The 18,128-nt window shown below is 34.7% G+C and overlaps 1 protein-coding gene across 3 annotated transcripts in view; it reads left to right on the forward strand.

The window, feature by feature from the left end:
• LOC148959427 (protein sidekick-1-like) overlaps positions 1-18,128 on the forward strand; it is a 42,864-nt gene that overhangs the window by 7,935 nt on the left and 16,801 nt on the right. The window contains exons 1-8 of one of the 3 annotated variants that reach the window (XM_089110384.1): positions 783-3,123; positions 8,738-8,873; positions 9,717-10,041; positions 11,194-11,357; positions 12,765-13,083; positions 13,786-13,964; positions 14,354-14,677; positions 17,226-17,531. In XM_089110384.1, the coding sequence (XP_088966510.1) occupies positions 3,118-3,123; positions 8,738-8,873; positions 9,717-10,041; positions 11,194-11,357; positions 12,765-13,083; positions 13,786-13,964; positions 14,354-14,677; positions 17,226-17,531 (1,759 nt within the window). In that variant the 5' untranslated portion in view covers positions 783-3,117. Of the gene's footprint in view, positions 1-782; positions 3,124-4,197; positions 7,268-8,737; positions 8,874-9,716; positions 10,042-11,193; positions 11,358-12,764; positions 13,084-13,785; positions 13,965-14,353; positions 14,678-17,225; positions 17,532-18,128 lie in introns of those variants that run through there. The other 2 variants (XM_089110382.1, XM_089110383.1) reach the window with 2 other exon arrangements.

Genomic DNA, 18,128 nt, shown 5'->3' on the forward strand with positions numbered 1-18,128 from the left:
AACGTTTAAACCTCTTTTTAATTTCTTGATTTAAAATTCTAGCAAATCAATTTCTTTCATAATGAAACCTTCTACTGAGCAGGCACAGTTCGCTCATCTTCGACAGGTAAAAGCATGCATTATTGAATAGCAACAGAGCAAGGATACTGGTACTGGTACATTTTAAGCCGGAATTACCTAGTTCCAAAGTAATCTACGCTGCGGAGGAACCCATTTCAAAAGCAAGCAGCGTATTCTTCCCTTCATTTAACATGGAAATTGATTATTTTATATATATTAAAGAAGTAATTGTAATAGAAGTAGTTTCTTTATATTTGTATTATAGCTGATAGGGAATTCGTGTATATTGACTTTTGAAAAAGAAAAAAAAATGAAAAATAATGCTTCAGCTTGCCTTAAATAACCGTACCCCAACCCCACTTTTACGAAGCAGTGGTACAATTTCTAGTCGCTGCATATAGCGGTGTTCCTTTATTGATTTCATCTACCTCCTTCTCAAAATTCTAAAGTACTGTTTACCGGCAAGGCGGAATCTAGTTCTTCCTTAATCAGATTCATTTTTTACAATTTTTTAGTCCATAAGCTTACCAATTTGTTGAAGTGGAGTTTCAAGCACTAGTGTTTCAAGTTTCAAGCACTGGAGTTTCGAGTCATCACGAAGTTGTGCTAAGCATAAACTCCACCAAAATTTTAAAGTTCGCAAAATTTTCTCTGATGCTAAGTGAAATCGCAATTATATTCCAGAACCAGCAGGCCAATTTTCTTGTCTCTCATGTTGTCAGGTTGGCCAAAATTCTCAGCTTAAAGTAATAAGTCTGTAAATATTTGGTCTCCGATCAATCTTACTATGGTATTGTTCTTGTTATAGATTTACTTTCTTCTTTCTTAAGCATCCTACTTGGTTTGAAGAAAATATATCATGACGCTATGACACAAGTAGAGCAAAAACCGCAATTAATACAATGGCTGCTTATATCATCGAGATTTGTAAGTTCATATGTAGCTAAAACAATATCAATTTTAAGTCAGTTTTTATTCAAAATGAATTTTCTCTTTTTTGAAAAAGTTCGAAAGCCGAACAAATGAAGGACACACTCCATTCACCATTCCTCATCAATTTTCGCGGGATTGCCTCACTTGAGGGATTGCGAACTTTAGAATAATAGAATTCCGCCATGGTCTCGCGATCTCCGAGAGGGTCTATGGCGCCTTGCAATACATAATTAAAGGGTCTACCCAACTCCACAGTCCAAGGCACCAAAGCAGCCGTCCTAATTCTTATTAGGGAAAAAGTAAAATGTCTTAGGCGTAAATTTTGTGTACTGCAGCAAGCCATATGGCATAGGCGACTTCGTGATAATTTGCAACAGAATTCATTGGCGGAAATTTTTCAAAGTTCCTCAAGTGAAATTTGTCCAATTGCTTGCGTTATTGTTCAAGGACTAAATAAATGTAAATTATTGTGAAGAATAACAATTTTAGTCCTTGTTGAATGACTATACAGTTCCCAGATTTACAGTTAAAGTCAACTGCCATAATGGCATTGATAGAGTCGTCATAAAATACGTTTTAAAATATGTTACTGCCCACAAAATACTTTGCATTCCAACACCTAAATATGTCCCACTAAAATTTTTGTAAATCTTTAGCGTCGTGTTTAGCAGGACCTGTTATAACATTCTTTTGGTAAAGTTTAGCAATTGTTACAAGGTTTAAAAGCTTCGATGCTTAGCAAATAAAAGTTAACATTTTTACATCTTTCATTGTGACTTTTTCAACTTTCAGATGAATCTTTCAGTGTTGCTAATCTTTCAAGGCAACGTTTGATGACTATTAACTGATTCCTAATGGCATTGCCAAAATGGTGCAAGGTGGTGCAATAGGTTGGCTTACCTAGTGTTACACCATACCGCGTTTTAAATCCTAGCATGGTTACCTTGCAATGGGGTAACTCTTTCAATTCCAGACCGTAGCGCTCTATTTTTGATGGACCAAACGAGAAAAGGAGAAAATTAATTCTTAACAAGAACAACTATAACGTGAAATTAAGCGGAGAACCAAAATTAAGAGACCTTCTACATTAAGTTAAACATTTTGGCCAATCTCACAACATAGGTCTTTAGCCCCTAGGAGATACAAGAAGACTTGTCAGTGATTTCTTTAATAACATTGTAAATTTTTAACTTTGGTTGATTTTATATTGAAAGTATCTTTTTGTTCAATCCATATCTAGGGATGCTTTCGACAAGGTTGTAAACAAAATTGATAAAATTGGCAAACATTGATTAGCTAAAAAAATTGTAAACGAAGCGCTTCATTGGACAAGAAAGAAATTCCACCTTGCTCTGCTTACAACTATCGCAGGTACGAATTATCAAGTTCAATTTTGACAAAGGATGCTGCCACTACACGATATTAGCTAAAAGAATGCTGGAGCTATTTGCTCTAAAAATTTTAAAACTCCCTATCAGCTGCGAAAATAGAAATGTTCTATGATTCTGATAATAACTATGATACTTATCTACATGATTAAGTCGTGTTTTAATGTTTGCGTAAGTCAGTAGCATATGAATTGGACCTATCAAAGTTAAGGGAGCTTTTGTTTCATGCATAATATAGAACAGAAAGACATAATGAAAACAATCAAAACAAAAAAAAGTAAATTTTTTTTATGCATTTAGATTACAGGTCAGTAGAAATATAAAAAATAAATTGACTTTCTAAAAATTCATTATTATGCCTTGTTGACAAGTGAATGCTTCTAAGTAAGGAATACTTGCAAAGTCACTTGTTACGGGCAACGATTTTATCAGCAGGAGGGAGGGGGGGGGGACTTAGTCATAACTAATTTTGTTCGATTATCGGAAATATCAAGCACCTAAATCTTATGAGGATACTTGAATCGACAATGTAAAAACTGCCGTGGCAAAATCAAAAAAGGAACCTGTTGCATTTGGTAAACCAGTTCTATCGGGTATTCAGTGTATCCATGAGTTCCTATTTGCTTTTACTATTCAAAAATGTTCTCGATTGAAGATTTTCTCTATACAGAGGGAAAATTGCGCCAATAAGCATTTTTCGTTGCTGAGTTAGGATGTCAGACAACAAATCGATACGATGAAGGTAAATGTATACTCTACATTATTTCTGTAATTTGCTTGATGCCTATACGAAACTTCTTGTGTTTTAAATATTTTAAAGATTATAAAACGTTTTTTTTGATAAGGTATTATTTGGTTATCTAAATCAAATGATTTCAATTAAATGCAAGTCCAACTTTATAGCCTTAAACATATCATCTTTTGAACAGTTTTTCTGGCGTTTGAAAATGGCTTTGAAAAGCAAACATTCTACAAGAAATTAACAGCTGATCCTTCTCAGAGTGTAAAACGTCAGAATAAGGTTCCCAAAAAACAAGATGGAAAATATATAGCAAATTGTGGATCAAAATAAGCCAATCAGAGATATGCGTGCACTTGACCGGTATAGTTGTTCAATCAGTGCAGCGTGGCTTTAGGAAAATAACCACTGGATTCCAAGGCAAAACGAACTTCTGCCTGGGTTTTTTTGTTTATTTGTAGATAGATTCAAAAACTCATTTAGCAAAATGCATCTGTGTGGCCAACACAGAATTTGTTCAAAAAACATGTGCTCATTCGCTAAGGGGGGGGGGGGGCTAAGCCCCTGAAATCTCTCTTAATTCATAATCAATAGAAAAATCTTGGTCTGGAAGCCCATTGTTCTAACTTATTGTTTCATTTTAATGATGTCATGTGATCGAAATGAGTGCACAACTTTCACACGTTAGAGTTAAAATGTTTAACTTGCGCGTCGTTTTAACATGATATTTTCAGCTTATCATCAAGTTATCAAGTACGCTATATTATTAATATGCCTGTAGCTAACTGTCCGTTTCATGAATGTGGAGTAAAAAGAAAGAAAAAGTTTTTCTCGACAGCAATATTTACAGTTCCAAACCGGGCAGAAGTTTTATTCGAAACGGTGAAATGATATCTTGGATGTGTTGTCAAAGTATGTATCTGCGAAAGACATTCTGTCTCTGCTTGAATAAAGATTTTCTCAATTTCATTTTTAGCTATTATCAAACCTCCTCTACCCTTGGTTTGATCAATCTTTGGGACAGAGGTCTGTCCTGAAGAAGCTGAACATTTTGTCTCCGAAATTTTCAAACAAAAAGAAGTTAAAAGAGATGGCGGCAAAGTTTTGAATAAGAACATTTGGAAACTGCACAACAGTAAAGAAAAAAAAACAGAAAAAATTGCTTGCCATCACTACTGTCCGATAAGAGTGCATAGCATTCCATTAAATCTTTATTTGCAGAATCCGTTAAATGAAATTGGTGATGAAAAATCGCTAGGTAGGGCTTCTGGATAGCAGTAGCCTGCGCGCAGACCCATTATTGGCCGCTTTTATGTTGGAAATAAGTTATGTTAGAATTATGTTGGAGCGAAGATATATTCTATAGGCGGATAGACCATCTGTACCGGCAACACCAATGTCGTGTTTCTTCTTCGTTTGTCGTTTCAGGCCACTTTTCTTGTTGTAGTGCTTTTGGCATATTGCACAACTGAGTTCACCAGAGTTAGTCTCTGAAACTACTCCATCCAAGGCAGGAAAAGTCTCGTCGTTTAAAAGTTCGTCAAGCTTTTCTTCAACAAAATATATAAAATCTAGGCTATTCGTTGGGTACACTGCCAGCTGATGTTGTAAATGCAGATTGCGTGTCAAAAGCTTGGGCGCTAGATTAGAGCCGTAAGTTCTCTTTTTAGCCCCCGGGGGCTTATTGTCTTTCAGCACCTAAAAGGGGCTTATAAGAGAGAGGGCTAATTTAGGAAAAGGGCCTCAATAAATATTTTGTAATAAAGGCAATTTAATGTGGTAATCTAATTTTTTGTTATTTGCGAAATAAAAAACATCAAATCAACCTTCTTTATAAAAAATATTGCCATCATCATCAATTATTAAATCTAAAGTATCTTTTTGGGCCATCTGAAATCGAATATTCGAAAAGGTCTACTTCATCCCTCGGAGTACCAACGGCCTGTAATTTTGGAAAAAGGCTCGCACATTGCCCGTGCTTAAATCCTTGTCTTGGGATCTGTCGTGACTGGAAGAGACATGGTGTGAATTTCGATTTGATGCGAAATATTGAACGACCAATGAACAAAATGAAAATTTCTGTATTTTTGTCTAGTTCACTTATTTCGACATCAGTGAAAATCTTTTTGGGAAGTGGGGCTGAATTGAGAGGGGGGGGGGATAATTTAGTTTTTTCTTTTGAAAAGGGGAGCTAATGAGGGAGGGGGATTAATTGAGAGGGTGTCTTAAAAGAGAAATTACGATGTCCTTCAGCCAACAAGTTTACGATAAATCGTCTTTAAACAGCTTTCTTATAATTGTATGAATACAAAATATTTTTCTTTTTATATTTTATTATAATGTGATTAACTGGCTTTTGAGTTCAAGTTTAAGGTTTCTTCGCGCAGCATCCGCCATATCAAAATTTGTTTGTCCACTCGGTTTGATCATGTGACCTACGAATAGGTTGGCTTCAAGTCGGCGCGCGAAACAAAAGAATGTAACAAAGGACTTCCAGACCAGAGTTTTTCTATTGACTATGCTAAATATCAACAAGTGAGACTGGGTTCCTCTGCCCTCTCCTCCCAATGCACTGTCTGTAGAATACAAAACTTACCTAGAAGCTGATAACAGCTAACAAATTTATTTTTGATGACTTTCTATTAAATGAAGCAAAATGTTTACTTCTTTCTGTTTATATTCCACTTTCCTTCACAGAAGGACAGCAAAGAAACATTTAAAATTTATGCAATATTCACTAAAAATTCCTTTAAATATATGCGGAAACTACAATCGGTTTTAAATATATTTTCACTTAATACTAACTTAATACTACTTTATTGTTATCATTTTCTTAAAATTTGTACTCCAAGGAATGTCTAATTAAAGCTATGTTACTTTGCTTATGTTACTATGTTAATTTATTGATATAAGGCTAGCTTATTGAATCTATCATGTTGAAAATGAACGCTTTAAAAGCGGTGTAGAAAGATAGGGCAAGAGAAGGGGGAACCCCTGTAAAGCTAAACTGGTATTTTGTCGGAAAACCTTTGATTTTTCGAAAATTCAATATGGATGTCTATACCTTATCTAATTGTTTAATTTGAATGGGAAAGATTTCAAAGCTTAAGATGATTATTTGTTCCGTTGTTCGAATCAGATTTGCAGTCTTTATCAATTAGGAGTGGTTCTTAAAAGTGTCTTTTTTAGAAGTTAATAAAAATATCCTATAGTTTTACCTTTTGACTGTGAATAAAAGGGGAAACAATTATCTTCTATTTTGGTTTTAATGTAGTATTGTTTTATTCCAATTTATGAAAAAAATGGGTTTTTTTAGATTTTTGTCGGAGAATCTACATTTCTCGCTTCTTCTATGAATTTTCCTTTCCTCGCCAGTGTGCTTTGGAGCCTAAAAAGTTTTTAAATGCGATCATATAGTTAGTTGTCTAATGAACATATCAAGCTTGAAAGTCACTTCAGCTACTAAGAGATTTCTTTTCTGCTTATTTGACGATGCTTGCACGAAATCTGTTTTTTTTTCTCGAATTATATTCAATTGGGATACCGGTTTGTAATTGTCTTCTAGAATCTACAATGTTCCTTTTGACAGTTTCAATTGTTTCATCCTCAAATAATTGAAAGGACCTCATAAGCAACCAAATTATGACACCATGGAGATATTAATTATTTATATGCATAAATAACTATATGGAATTATTTTGCTTATAAACCTGTGTGAAAGGCACAAGGAAAAATGACTTTTTTTAATATACCACACCGTCAAGTATTGAGAAATATCAACATAATGAGACATAAAATTTATGGAAGATCACTGAAACTTTTTTTCGAATGAATTCTTTCAACGTGAATAAAAAATTACAATCAGTTTCATAAATTTGGCAAGAGAAAAACCAAAAAAAAATATTTCACTCCACATAAGATAATCGTATGTAGCGCTATGTTGTAGAGCCAAAATTTTCTTTATGCTATTGATGTTTGAGAGAGAGGATAGCCATTCCCCTTGTTTGATTAGAAGACAGATTACGATATCACTCACCTGTTTGCCTATTTTGGCTAAAATTTTCGACATTTTGCAGTGAAATGTACACTTGACTCCAACAGAGTTGGCTCTGGAATCTTTATGACTGGCAAAATGCTTTTGATGCAGGTAATAACGCCATGCTTTAAGCCGTTATACGATCAGAGGCAGGCAAATCTTATGGTTTTTATCTAATATGTGCTTTGAATATACAGGGTAACTTGTAGTGTCCTTCAAGGTTTTGTACTTGGCACTATACTCATTTTTATTTTTATCCATGACCTCCCTAATGTATCAAAAAATTCACTGGTTTTTCTCCATTTGCTGATTATACTTCTTTGTACTTTGAGTTTGAAAACATAGCTGCCATTAAAGATAAAATGAATAAAAGCTCCTAGAAGCAAAATCGTTGCTTGAGATCAATAAGCTAGCATTAAACATCCAGAAAACAGATTTTGTTGTATTTCACTCAGCTAGAAGCAAAATGCCTGGCGAAATCCACAAAAGATTTGGTAAAAAACCACTAACCAGAGCTAGACGTATTAATTTTTTAGGATTTTTGATTGATTGACATCTCTCTCTGAAATTCAAAATTATTGAACAAGCCAAGAAACTTTTAAAGGACCACTTGAATCTTCTTTAAGAAGGGGCACCTCTTTCCACTTAGCATTCTAAAAATCTCTTCTATTTCATGTATCCATTTTTTAAGATCTGGCTCATCAACTTTTGGGGCCCCTTAGAAACTTATCTTGCATCTCTTTTCTTTTTGCAGAAGATCTTGAAGGTCTATCGCCTTTCAGTCATTCGACTCTTCCTCATAACCAACCTTTTTTTCCCAAAATATTTTTAAAAAATTATGTGATTATGCATGATACTCTCAACTTTGTTTATAAGTTTTTAAATGGTCTTTTACTTTCTTAATTTCAAAACTATATTTAGCTCACTAACACAATTCATAGACATGAAACTCGTTAAGCAACTAGCTGTGGAACTCTTCTATCCACAAGGAATCATTTTTATTAAGGTAATAAATTAAGTACATGAAATCCAAACTAATGTCAGAAAATTGAGTGAGATTTGTTCAATTTTAGGTTTTGTAAAATAATAGTTTTCCTCATTAACGGTTACTTTTTCTCACTTTTCGTTGAATCAGAGGAAAATTAGTCTTTAAAGATAGTTGCAGTCTCTTCTTTAGACGAATATATTCAACTATATTACAGCCCCCTCCAGGGGGGCAGGGTAACCTTGTCCCTTTCCACTATTTTGGGAAGCAAGTAGTTTTAAAGCTGCAGCAAAAGGGAAAAGAAGCCTTGGCTCCCTTCCTTTGCTGGCCTCACCCTCCCCCAATTTCAATTTCGTGACTTGGGCCCTGTACTACATAATGCTTTGAATATTTTACGAATTATTTACTGTGTATGGGAGCATCTGGTTGTTTTCTAGCATGTTCATTGTATAAGTTTATTTGGTAATGTGCCTGGTTTATTTTTTCGTAATATGTTTTCTTAACAAAGTAGTGTTCTTTTTGTACTGTAATGTATTAAATGTATTATGTTTTTGTATTTTGACTTCAATGTAATATATCATTTCTTATCTTAAAAGGAAAATGAGAAAAGAACAAAATGGGCTTGTCTCGAAGAATTTAAAAGGCGACAAATGAAGATTGGTATTATTATGTATTACTCGATTTTTTACTTCATGATTGGAGATGTATTTGGATCCAGTTCTCTGCCATCAGGTAAAATTTGATTATCTTACTTGACCCTATCAGCATAAATTCTTTATTGAGAATAACTTCGATCAAACTTTTTACATATAAAACAATTTGTTTGATGTCACCGTTAACAGGGATAGAGCAGTGGTTGGGGTTTTGGAAATTATTGGGAAGACAAAGCTGCATCGAAATTTTGGAATACTTACCCTCGTTTTTGGGCCATGGCCCATTTTCCACAGAATTTCAGTTGTTGAGGAAATTTTAAGGAATTTCCACATTTGAGAAAACATTTTTTACTACCTTCTTCACTTTAATTTTAATTTGATCTTCTTGCCGCCAACAATGCGGCCTTTTCCTAAACCCTCTCAAAACTTTGATATTTTGATCCCTCTACTTTCAATTACTTTTCGCTGGACCTGCAGTTGCTTTCAGTTTTTATTTTCTGCTATCGTTCACTTATGTTTCTTGGTTCTTCACTAGCATTTTTGACATAACATTGGTATCATTCGAGAAAAAAATTCGTTTACTTAGCAGTTTTGTCGTTTCATCTGGAGGCCAAAATTTGGCCACCTTTTGTCATTTTGGCGAAATTATTCTCATCTGTCTGGGATCTTTGTTAATTGGTGGGGGGAGGGGTTGTAGTTGTCCCTTATCTTTTGAAAATTTCCTTTACTAAAACAAAAAATCTTTAAAGCACAAAAAATGGACTGGTTGAACAAATGACTTGCAGCACAGAGTGGTGCAAAAAATTTGGAAGAAATGGTGGCTTATAAAAGTCTAGATGGACCCAAAAAGATTTTCTCTCTTACTTTTGTCATTCTTTCTTTGCCAGCTTTATGAAATAATTAATTCTTTCTTCTTTTTTAGCCTACCAACCGGGAAACGGAGTTATTCTTGAAAGCTGGCCCTCTGATATTGAATATAGCTTTGGTGATTTCGCAAACATTCCGAATTTTCCAAGCTGTCCTAACAAAGTAGAGAACGTTGCTAATTTTGAAACATATGGTTTGTGTCGAGGTCGCTACCAGCACGGACGATATAGGACAGCCTTTGTGTCACCCCAAACAGGATCACATAAATTTCTTCTTATTTGCGATAATTCGTGCGAATTGCATATAGAGATTAACCCTAATAATGGTTTTCAGAGAATACTTTTCCTTGCATCTCATACAGCAAATAACTGGGAAAGCAGGTAAGCAGCTATATAGTCTCGAGTCTTGCCTTACTGAGCTCAAACATCAACTTCAAGGTCCTAGTTTCGAGTACTTGTGAATTTGGCGTAGCCCCTAGCACCACAATGTGGCTGGCCAAATTTAAAATAGGTATCCGGTTAAAGGATGACTGCCTGTGCTGAAAAATAACGGGAAATTTATCAAAGAATGATAATAAAAATGTTAAAAATTTTTCAATTATTTCCTTTTTTCAACAGTACCGACCATTGTGCAAGCATGAGCTGTAAAGTATTTTCATTTTATAAATGAGGTAAAACGCTAAGATAGAAGAAAACAGGTTGTTGTGATTTTGCCTTATTTGATATTGACAGATTTAACATTAATTGTTCTTTGTTGACTGAAAGAAACGCTTTAATAATGTTTTTTGATTATGCTGTTAAAAAGCATACTGCTCTATCATTGGATAATACCCTTGATATATTTTACAATATTCCTTGTCTTGCAAATGCAAATTTGTACCTAAAATTTGCTTTAAAACTTACTACATCCTTTACAAACATGAATTTTGCTGAGCGAACTCTTAAAGATCTAAATTTCCCTTTCACGATGCATCCCTGGTTTATAAATTCTGCAAAATTTTGCAAATTTCAAATTCCCCCAAGCGGCATTGAGGTTTTGTTTATTTCTAAATTGCAATTTCGGAACCTACAATAGGGCCAATTTTCTGTGCTGTCTATTTTTCCTTGAAAAATTAGTTTTTTTCACTCGATTGATTGCTTAAGTCTTTTGCATTGGTTTCTTGAAAAGCTTTGGCTTTTCTTCCATGTTTTCTGTTAAGCCCTTTAGCCAAATTCCATAAAATCGAAGATCATTTTCAAAATGTGAATGTATTAATTTCCTTTCCATTACGTCTACCCTTCCCACAACAGTACTTTTGGAAAAATATTTTAATGATTACGGGGGTGGGGCAAGGTGAACCTTTAAACGATTTTAAACAAGATCAATATATCCATAGTTTTTGATTACATGTTCTTGCATACAGATGACATAGAATTGATCGGCAATCAATGGGAGACGCAATACTTTGTCCTTCAACCCTGCTTGCTGCCTTCTTATTTGATAAGTTTGCTTCAGTGACTGTCGTTATACTTACTTTTTTGTTGCTTTTTCAGCGTCGAATCAATGGCAGTATACTTGCGAAAAGGGTTCAGATATGAGCTAATGTTATACCACAAAGGTGACTGTTTTGGCGTTGATTTTGCCAAACTGGGAGTGAGGTTTCCAGATTCAACTGAAGATAAACCAATAAGAAGTGCATATTTGCAAAGATCAATGGGTGAGTTACTTTAATGCAATTGTTAGAAGTTTCTGCCATTTCAACAGAGGCGGACACTTCCGTATTGTTTTAATAAGATGACGTCACATTTCCTATTGTTTTAGAACAAAAGACTATTATCCTCTAAAGTATTGAGGAGCGGTCGCCCCTCTCACCCCCCCCCCCCCCCGCAAGTGTCCACCACTGAATTGTAATCTGGTTAATAGAGTGTTTTGGCTGGAATGCAGGGTTACACGGAAACATGTAAGCAATTTTTTCAATAAAACATGAAATTTAATGTATATCAATATATATCAATAGAATATCAGTCAGCATTTCAAATGGGCTACTTGAAAATCAAAGCAGTAGTTTTGTGCTTCAGTTTTTGCAAATTTTTCCAGTTTTGTTAACCCAAAGCATTGCTTACAGAAGCAACATCAACTTACATGGGACTTTTCTTTCCTAACGTATATTGTATATTATAATTACACATTACTATTTAACACTGTCTTCAATACACATTATGTCTTACATATTATTAAAATGAATGCTTTCACCTTAATAAGTGCCGGTCGTGTATACAGCTTCTTTACATTTCCAAATGATCTCGTAGCCATGGCTTTTGTTTTGCCAACATAAAATAAAACATATTTCCCTGATATCAATTCTCAAGGCCAGCGATATCTTTTTTGAAAAGAGCATCTTATTATTCACTTTTGGAAAAAGATAAATAAGCGATTCATTGGTCTGTTAACCACAATAGCGTCCCAAGATATAACATTCAAGGTACCTTTTCTCGACTTCAACTAAACAGGAATTAAACTTGACAGGAATTGCCTACAGTTAAAAAAGGACAAACTAAACCAGTGATGCTGATGACATTCGATTCCGTAATTTTTTAACTTATTCGGGAGAATTTGTGGGTCGACTGTGTTGAGGGGAATTTTTAGAAATTATTCCGCTATCGATATTGACGTACCAATCATTTGTACAGCTCAGAAACGAAAATTACGGAAATAACTGAATGCAACTTACGAAAGGCAACCTGGCCTAGAAAATGTCTCTACAGAAAATTTGTTAAGCTATTATAAATGCAAAGGCGGATCCAGACTGCAGCAACCTATGCAGAAGCATTAGTCAGATTTTTACAGGAACAAGATACAAATGGAAACTATCAAAATGTTAATCAATAGTTCCTTTGGTAGATTCAGTAGTGTGGTATAATAATCTGACTCACTTGTAAACATCAAGAAACTTAAAATATGGTAAGCTATAAGGGACGGATGCATGTAGATCCATTTCATCTTATCTTGCAACTCACTCTTTTCTCTGCTAAACTCAATATTAGACGTATTATTAAATTGATAATAGCTTTTAAACTATGAAATTTTCGCAGGTTGAGCCACTATGTCTTTTGTTATATTTTAGAATATTATAAATGGACCGGGGTTTTGCGACAAAGATATGAAAGCTTTCTTTGTCCACCAAATTCGGCCGACTACTCGCTGCAATTTGCATTGAGCAATAATCCAAGCTATCCAAATAATCCTTCATCATATGGCTGCAATTCGTCATTACACGATTTAGGCAGCTATAATGGCGAATATTATGCAGCACTCTACTCGGGTTACATGACTGTTCCAACGAACAGTACATTTAGATTCAGAATGAACTGTGACGATATTTGCACATTTGTAATCACAAAAGATGGGATAGAAACAAAGCTTGGAGAATTTGTTTTATCTACGTGAGTATGTAGATTATATTCCAGTGGAAATGGCAGAAAAAACGCCTCCTATAATTGACTTTTATAAATAAGTATTTTCATAAATTGCAACTCTTCAAGTTATAACTGGATAATTTAAAATTTTTAAAGAATTTCTGGATGTAAATGAAGATCTAGAATTCTTTCAAAAAATGGGCGTATTAAATATTTTTTCGAATTCAAATTTGTAGCTAATAGCTTCGCATTTCATTAAAGCCACTATGTTCTTTCAGACATCTGTTCAGAGATAACAATAGACTTAAAATGCATTCATAATGGATAAAACATTGAGAATTAGCCGATTGGATCGATAGCAGTCGGTCCATTGTCTACTTCGACCAATGGAAAATTTTAATGGCCTTCTATTACTTGTCATTTTCATGGGAGCAAATTACTGTGCATACTGGTTTTCTTAATCTTATTTATCATGGCATGATTATGTTTCCCGCATCCAAAATGTTAATTATTCAACCAAGTATAGATAGAAATTTACAAAACATCAGATTTTGCTTGATGCAAACCAAATCATGATGTAGATTAAAATAAGAATACATGTAAGATATTCCTTTCCTGAAACTATTTTAAAGATATGACAATAAGTTAATTTATAAAATTTCGAAAATATATCTTTTTTCAATACATTAATCATTAAGAGTGCTATGAAAATCGGTGTTTTCTTAAAAGCCACTCAGGTCCTGGGTATGTTGAAATGGATGCAGGGCTACTGAACACAAACATACTGTATCCAATCGAGTCATTTTTCGTTGAATGCGCTGTTGATGATAAATTAGAAATCATTCATAAAGATGGAAGCGGTTCATTTTCTACCACATGGGAATTGCAACTACAGAATTTACTTTCAGGTAAACATTTTCTATGGAACATTTAATTGTACGATTACATAAAAAGTGGTACGAGAGTAGGGTTAAAATAAGGTCAGAATGTGAGAAGTAGCAAGCAACTGCTATGAGTTTCCCTATGGTAAAAGCAATTTAATCGATTTATTTGTAAAACGAAATGATTTACTTCATTTTGAGAAAATAATCAATGCAGAAAATGTTTGCTGATAAAAAGTATTTGTAGTTCAACCCTGTAGCTGATGAGCAATAGCATAAGCATTTTATACTTGTTCAAAGCTCGACCATATTCTTTTTTGTTATGCTAATAACTCACACTCGTCAGCTCGAAAAGCAAATTATATCAAAATTATATTTTTATCTTTATATATACTAAATTCATTTTCATACACTAGTTGAAACAAAGAAATTGATCCCTATCCCGCAACTGACTAATCTAAATTCAACAACAACTCTGGTGCAAATACGGGAGGCACCATATCTTCCACCAAGAGACAACTGGAACTACAGTCTAGTAAAAGAAATAATTTACTTCAAAGATGGAGATGAAAGTAACAAGAAAAATTTGACTGTCGCCGGAAACGAGCCACAAACCATTGAAGTTTCGGGCTTGCAAAAATTTACGCTGTATCATTTTCTTGTTCATTATTTTGGGAAAATTTTCGCAGCAGATCAAAACATTATTTCACGAAAAGCCACTATCAGGACAATGGAAGATGGTAATTGACATTATTTATTTTTACAACATTTATCAAATTTTCTCGAAGCATTAAGCAAATGTTTTTTGCATAATCTTTCTTTCTTTTTCCAAACGCTGACAATTCCCCTCTAAAAATGTTAACAGTTAGAAAAGACCCTATAACCTGTAAAAAACACAATGTATCTTGAACTTTACCCTGGGTGCCAGAGCCTCAGAGAGTGAAAGGATGAAGAACGGGTGAAGGAATTGCGAAAGAGACGAGGCTCCGGATCCATCGTTCAACAACCACCTTTCAAATTCGACTTATCAACCAATCGGCATCCAGTTTACCGTTCGCGGTATACTCAACGCTGGTTGGCTAACTATGTTTACAATCATAATCAAAAAGCATCGATCGAATCATACGATCTCCGACTTTTGTCATGGAAGACGAATTGAGTACGGCAACAAACAAAGCTCTAAAAGAGTCGAATTTTCTACTTATTGCAGCAGATAAAGCTCACTATATCCTGAAATGGTAGGGGCTGCTTTAGAAATAATTTTCTTCCAAATAAAAAACATTTATTCCTAGCCAGAGTCAAATTGTAACTAGGCCTAGCCTTGCCCTTGTGTAATTATAATTATGGGCTATCAACTTTTATTACTTTAATGTTCGGTTTTTATGAAAAAATGGCTCTGTCTTTAAGTAAATTAAGTGCACATATCTCTTTTTATGTATGAAGAATGAGTACATATAGGTGTGGGGGAGCCTGTAAGTAAGTAAGTAAGTATGTAAGTAAGTAATGTTGACTCAACGTCATCAGCAAATTAATTTTGCAAATTTTCATTTTGGCCGTGCCAAAAGAGAAGTTGGCACAGTTTCAAAGGAAGCTGCAGCACACAATCCAGCAATTGTGCACCCGTACACTAGAAGAAATGCCTATTGTGGGAATAAAGGTTTTCTATTCGATAAAATTTTCAATTATTGACAAAGCTCTTTGTTACCGCTGAAAGAATCTCTATGAAGAATCCGGAAAGGGACCATGTTTTGCTAAATGTCATATTTCAGGAGAGCGTTCCCTGACCCTAGGCGACCGTGATTCATTGATGCAGTCCAAAAATCTCCTCGACGTGTATGACACGAGTTTAATCGGATTATCCAAAGCAGATTTTTCACATTCGCGTTCTTCAAATTTGCGATATCTCTGCATAATCAGGAACCATTGTGAATGAATGCAAATGGTTGTGAACCAGCATTGATCATCATGAAACAGTGTTAATCATCGTGAATCATTGTGAATTATTGAGAATCATCATAAGTCATAATAAATCTGCGAAAGTCATCGTGAATTGGCTCAAATGATCATAAATCGTTGCAAATCGCTGTAAATCGGCATGCCGTAAAAGCTCTAATAAGCCCCCTCCCCCACTCTATTAAGCCCTCCCTCCATCAAGCCCTATCACCATGCCAAAATTTGAAATAAGCCCCTTCTCTATCAAGACCCCCTCTTTAGCCTCTGATGCTAAACAAAGAAAACATGCACATCTAGTGGTTCTCTTGACGGCTGTAATGATGATCATGTAAAGGTTCTATTGTGCGCCTAGAAGTCAAGAGGATACTGATATTGATTCTTTCAAAGAAATCCCATGGCTTTAAGGCCATAGAGAAAAAGGCATAAAATATCGCGAAGCATTTTAGTGCATTTTTCAAAGATGGTGCTTTAGTCTAATAATGCTATCAACTCGACCCCCCCCCCCCCTCTCCCCCACTTTGAATTTCTTGACGCCGCCACGGCACCGTCAATGACAATCTCAACGAGAGTAATTACTCACCGAGACCTTATATTCTGATAATTTTTCTTGATGAACATCCTCATTAAAAAGCCCAATCCTTCTTGTTACCGCTCTTTACTGAGCTCATATTAACGTACCAGACATCTTTTTCGTACATAGCCATTGGGCCCCTATGTTATTGTCAACAAACTGTATTTGCAAAACGTGTTCCAAATGAAGTTTTGTCGATTCGAAAAAGCGCTATATTTTTAGAATTATGAACAATGAACAATGAAAATTGAAAAAATTATCATCAAGGACGTTATTTCAAAGAAATCCTGGAAAGTTTGGAAACATTGGTATGTTTCTCGATATATCTTTAGTTATTCCTAATCGCTCATTGCCCTCGAACAAGTGATTCCAAATCGCTTCCGTTGTAAGCAAGGAGGTTGTTGAACGATGGATCCAGAGCCTCGTCTCTCCCTTTTACTCTTCCATTCTCCTTCGCAATTCCTTCCTACCGTTGTTCATTTTTTGACTGTCTGAGGCTCTGGCACCCAGGGTGCTTTAACTTGAGAAATAATTTTTTGAAAAACCAATGTTGTTTGGAACGGGCGAGTGGTAATTGAAAAACTTGCACAAATTAACTTGTTTCCAATATATTAGACAGTAATTTCAATTAATGACAGAATACTTTACTGATTATGTTTGAAAATATCACAACGTTTGAGCAATCTTTTCCAGCAATAAATCAATTCAAAAGGCCCTGTTCCGTCTTTTTTAAATGTATGTTTAACGTGTTCTTACATTAACAGTTCCAGAACGAGCTCCTCAAAGTCTTACTGTGGTGATAAAATCATCTACGTCAATTACTGTCAAGTGGAATGATCTCACTAATTCGAAGTTTTGGAATGGTGTCCCGTTAGGATATGAGCTCCAATACCGAGAGGAACAAATGACAGTAGAGTGGATATCTGTACTGATTAACAGCAGCAGTGTAAGAAGCTACAACCTCACTGATCTAAAAATCTTTACCATGTACCAGATTAAGGTTGCTGCTAGGACAGCAAAAGGGAGTGGCCCATTTAGTTCTATTGAGGAAGAAAAAACCGACGAAAGCTGTGAGTAAATTTTTCAAACTATTTTCATAAAATTGTAAACAAAGCTATGCATCTTATGGATGTTTTAAAAAAACTATTTGGCGTTGTTGGTCATGGTAAGTCAACTAAAACGTTAATTATGATATATGATAACGGCTTTTAATCTAGCTTGTATCTATTTACTTCTAATAACTAAACAATAGTGACAATGGATCATCTTTATACACATATTATACCCATTTTTTAGCTTCACGCTATTATGCTTTCATGTCTGTCATCAATACAGTCTGCCTCGCAGAATTAACAGTAAAATCCACTATGTTAGTTGTGCTTAAGAATATTTACAAAAATTTAATTGAACTCTGTTGATTAAGCTACCATTTCCTGAAGTTAAGCAGTATTAAGTTTTTCTTAGTTTATTTTTTGTATCTGCGATCATTATAATTTATGCTCAAAAGGCTATGAAGTTGTGACATGATCTATTTGCTCTCAGTCATTTCTTTAAAAAATTTGTACTTTTATCAAGATATGAATGGTGTTGATAGTGTAGTCAGTTCTTCATGTGAGTGAAAAAATTGAAATAGGACGATTTACTTTATTAGATTTTGAAGAAAATGT

The sequence above is a fragment of the Rhopilema esculentum genome, chromosome 10 (genome assembly GCF_057945365.1).
Source record: "Rhopilema esculentum isolate cy_ngs chromosome 10, ASM5794536v1, whole genome shotgun sequence".
NCBI lineage: Eukaryota > Metazoa > Cnidaria > Scyphozoa > Rhizostomeae > Rhizostomatidae > Rhopilema > Rhopilema esculentum.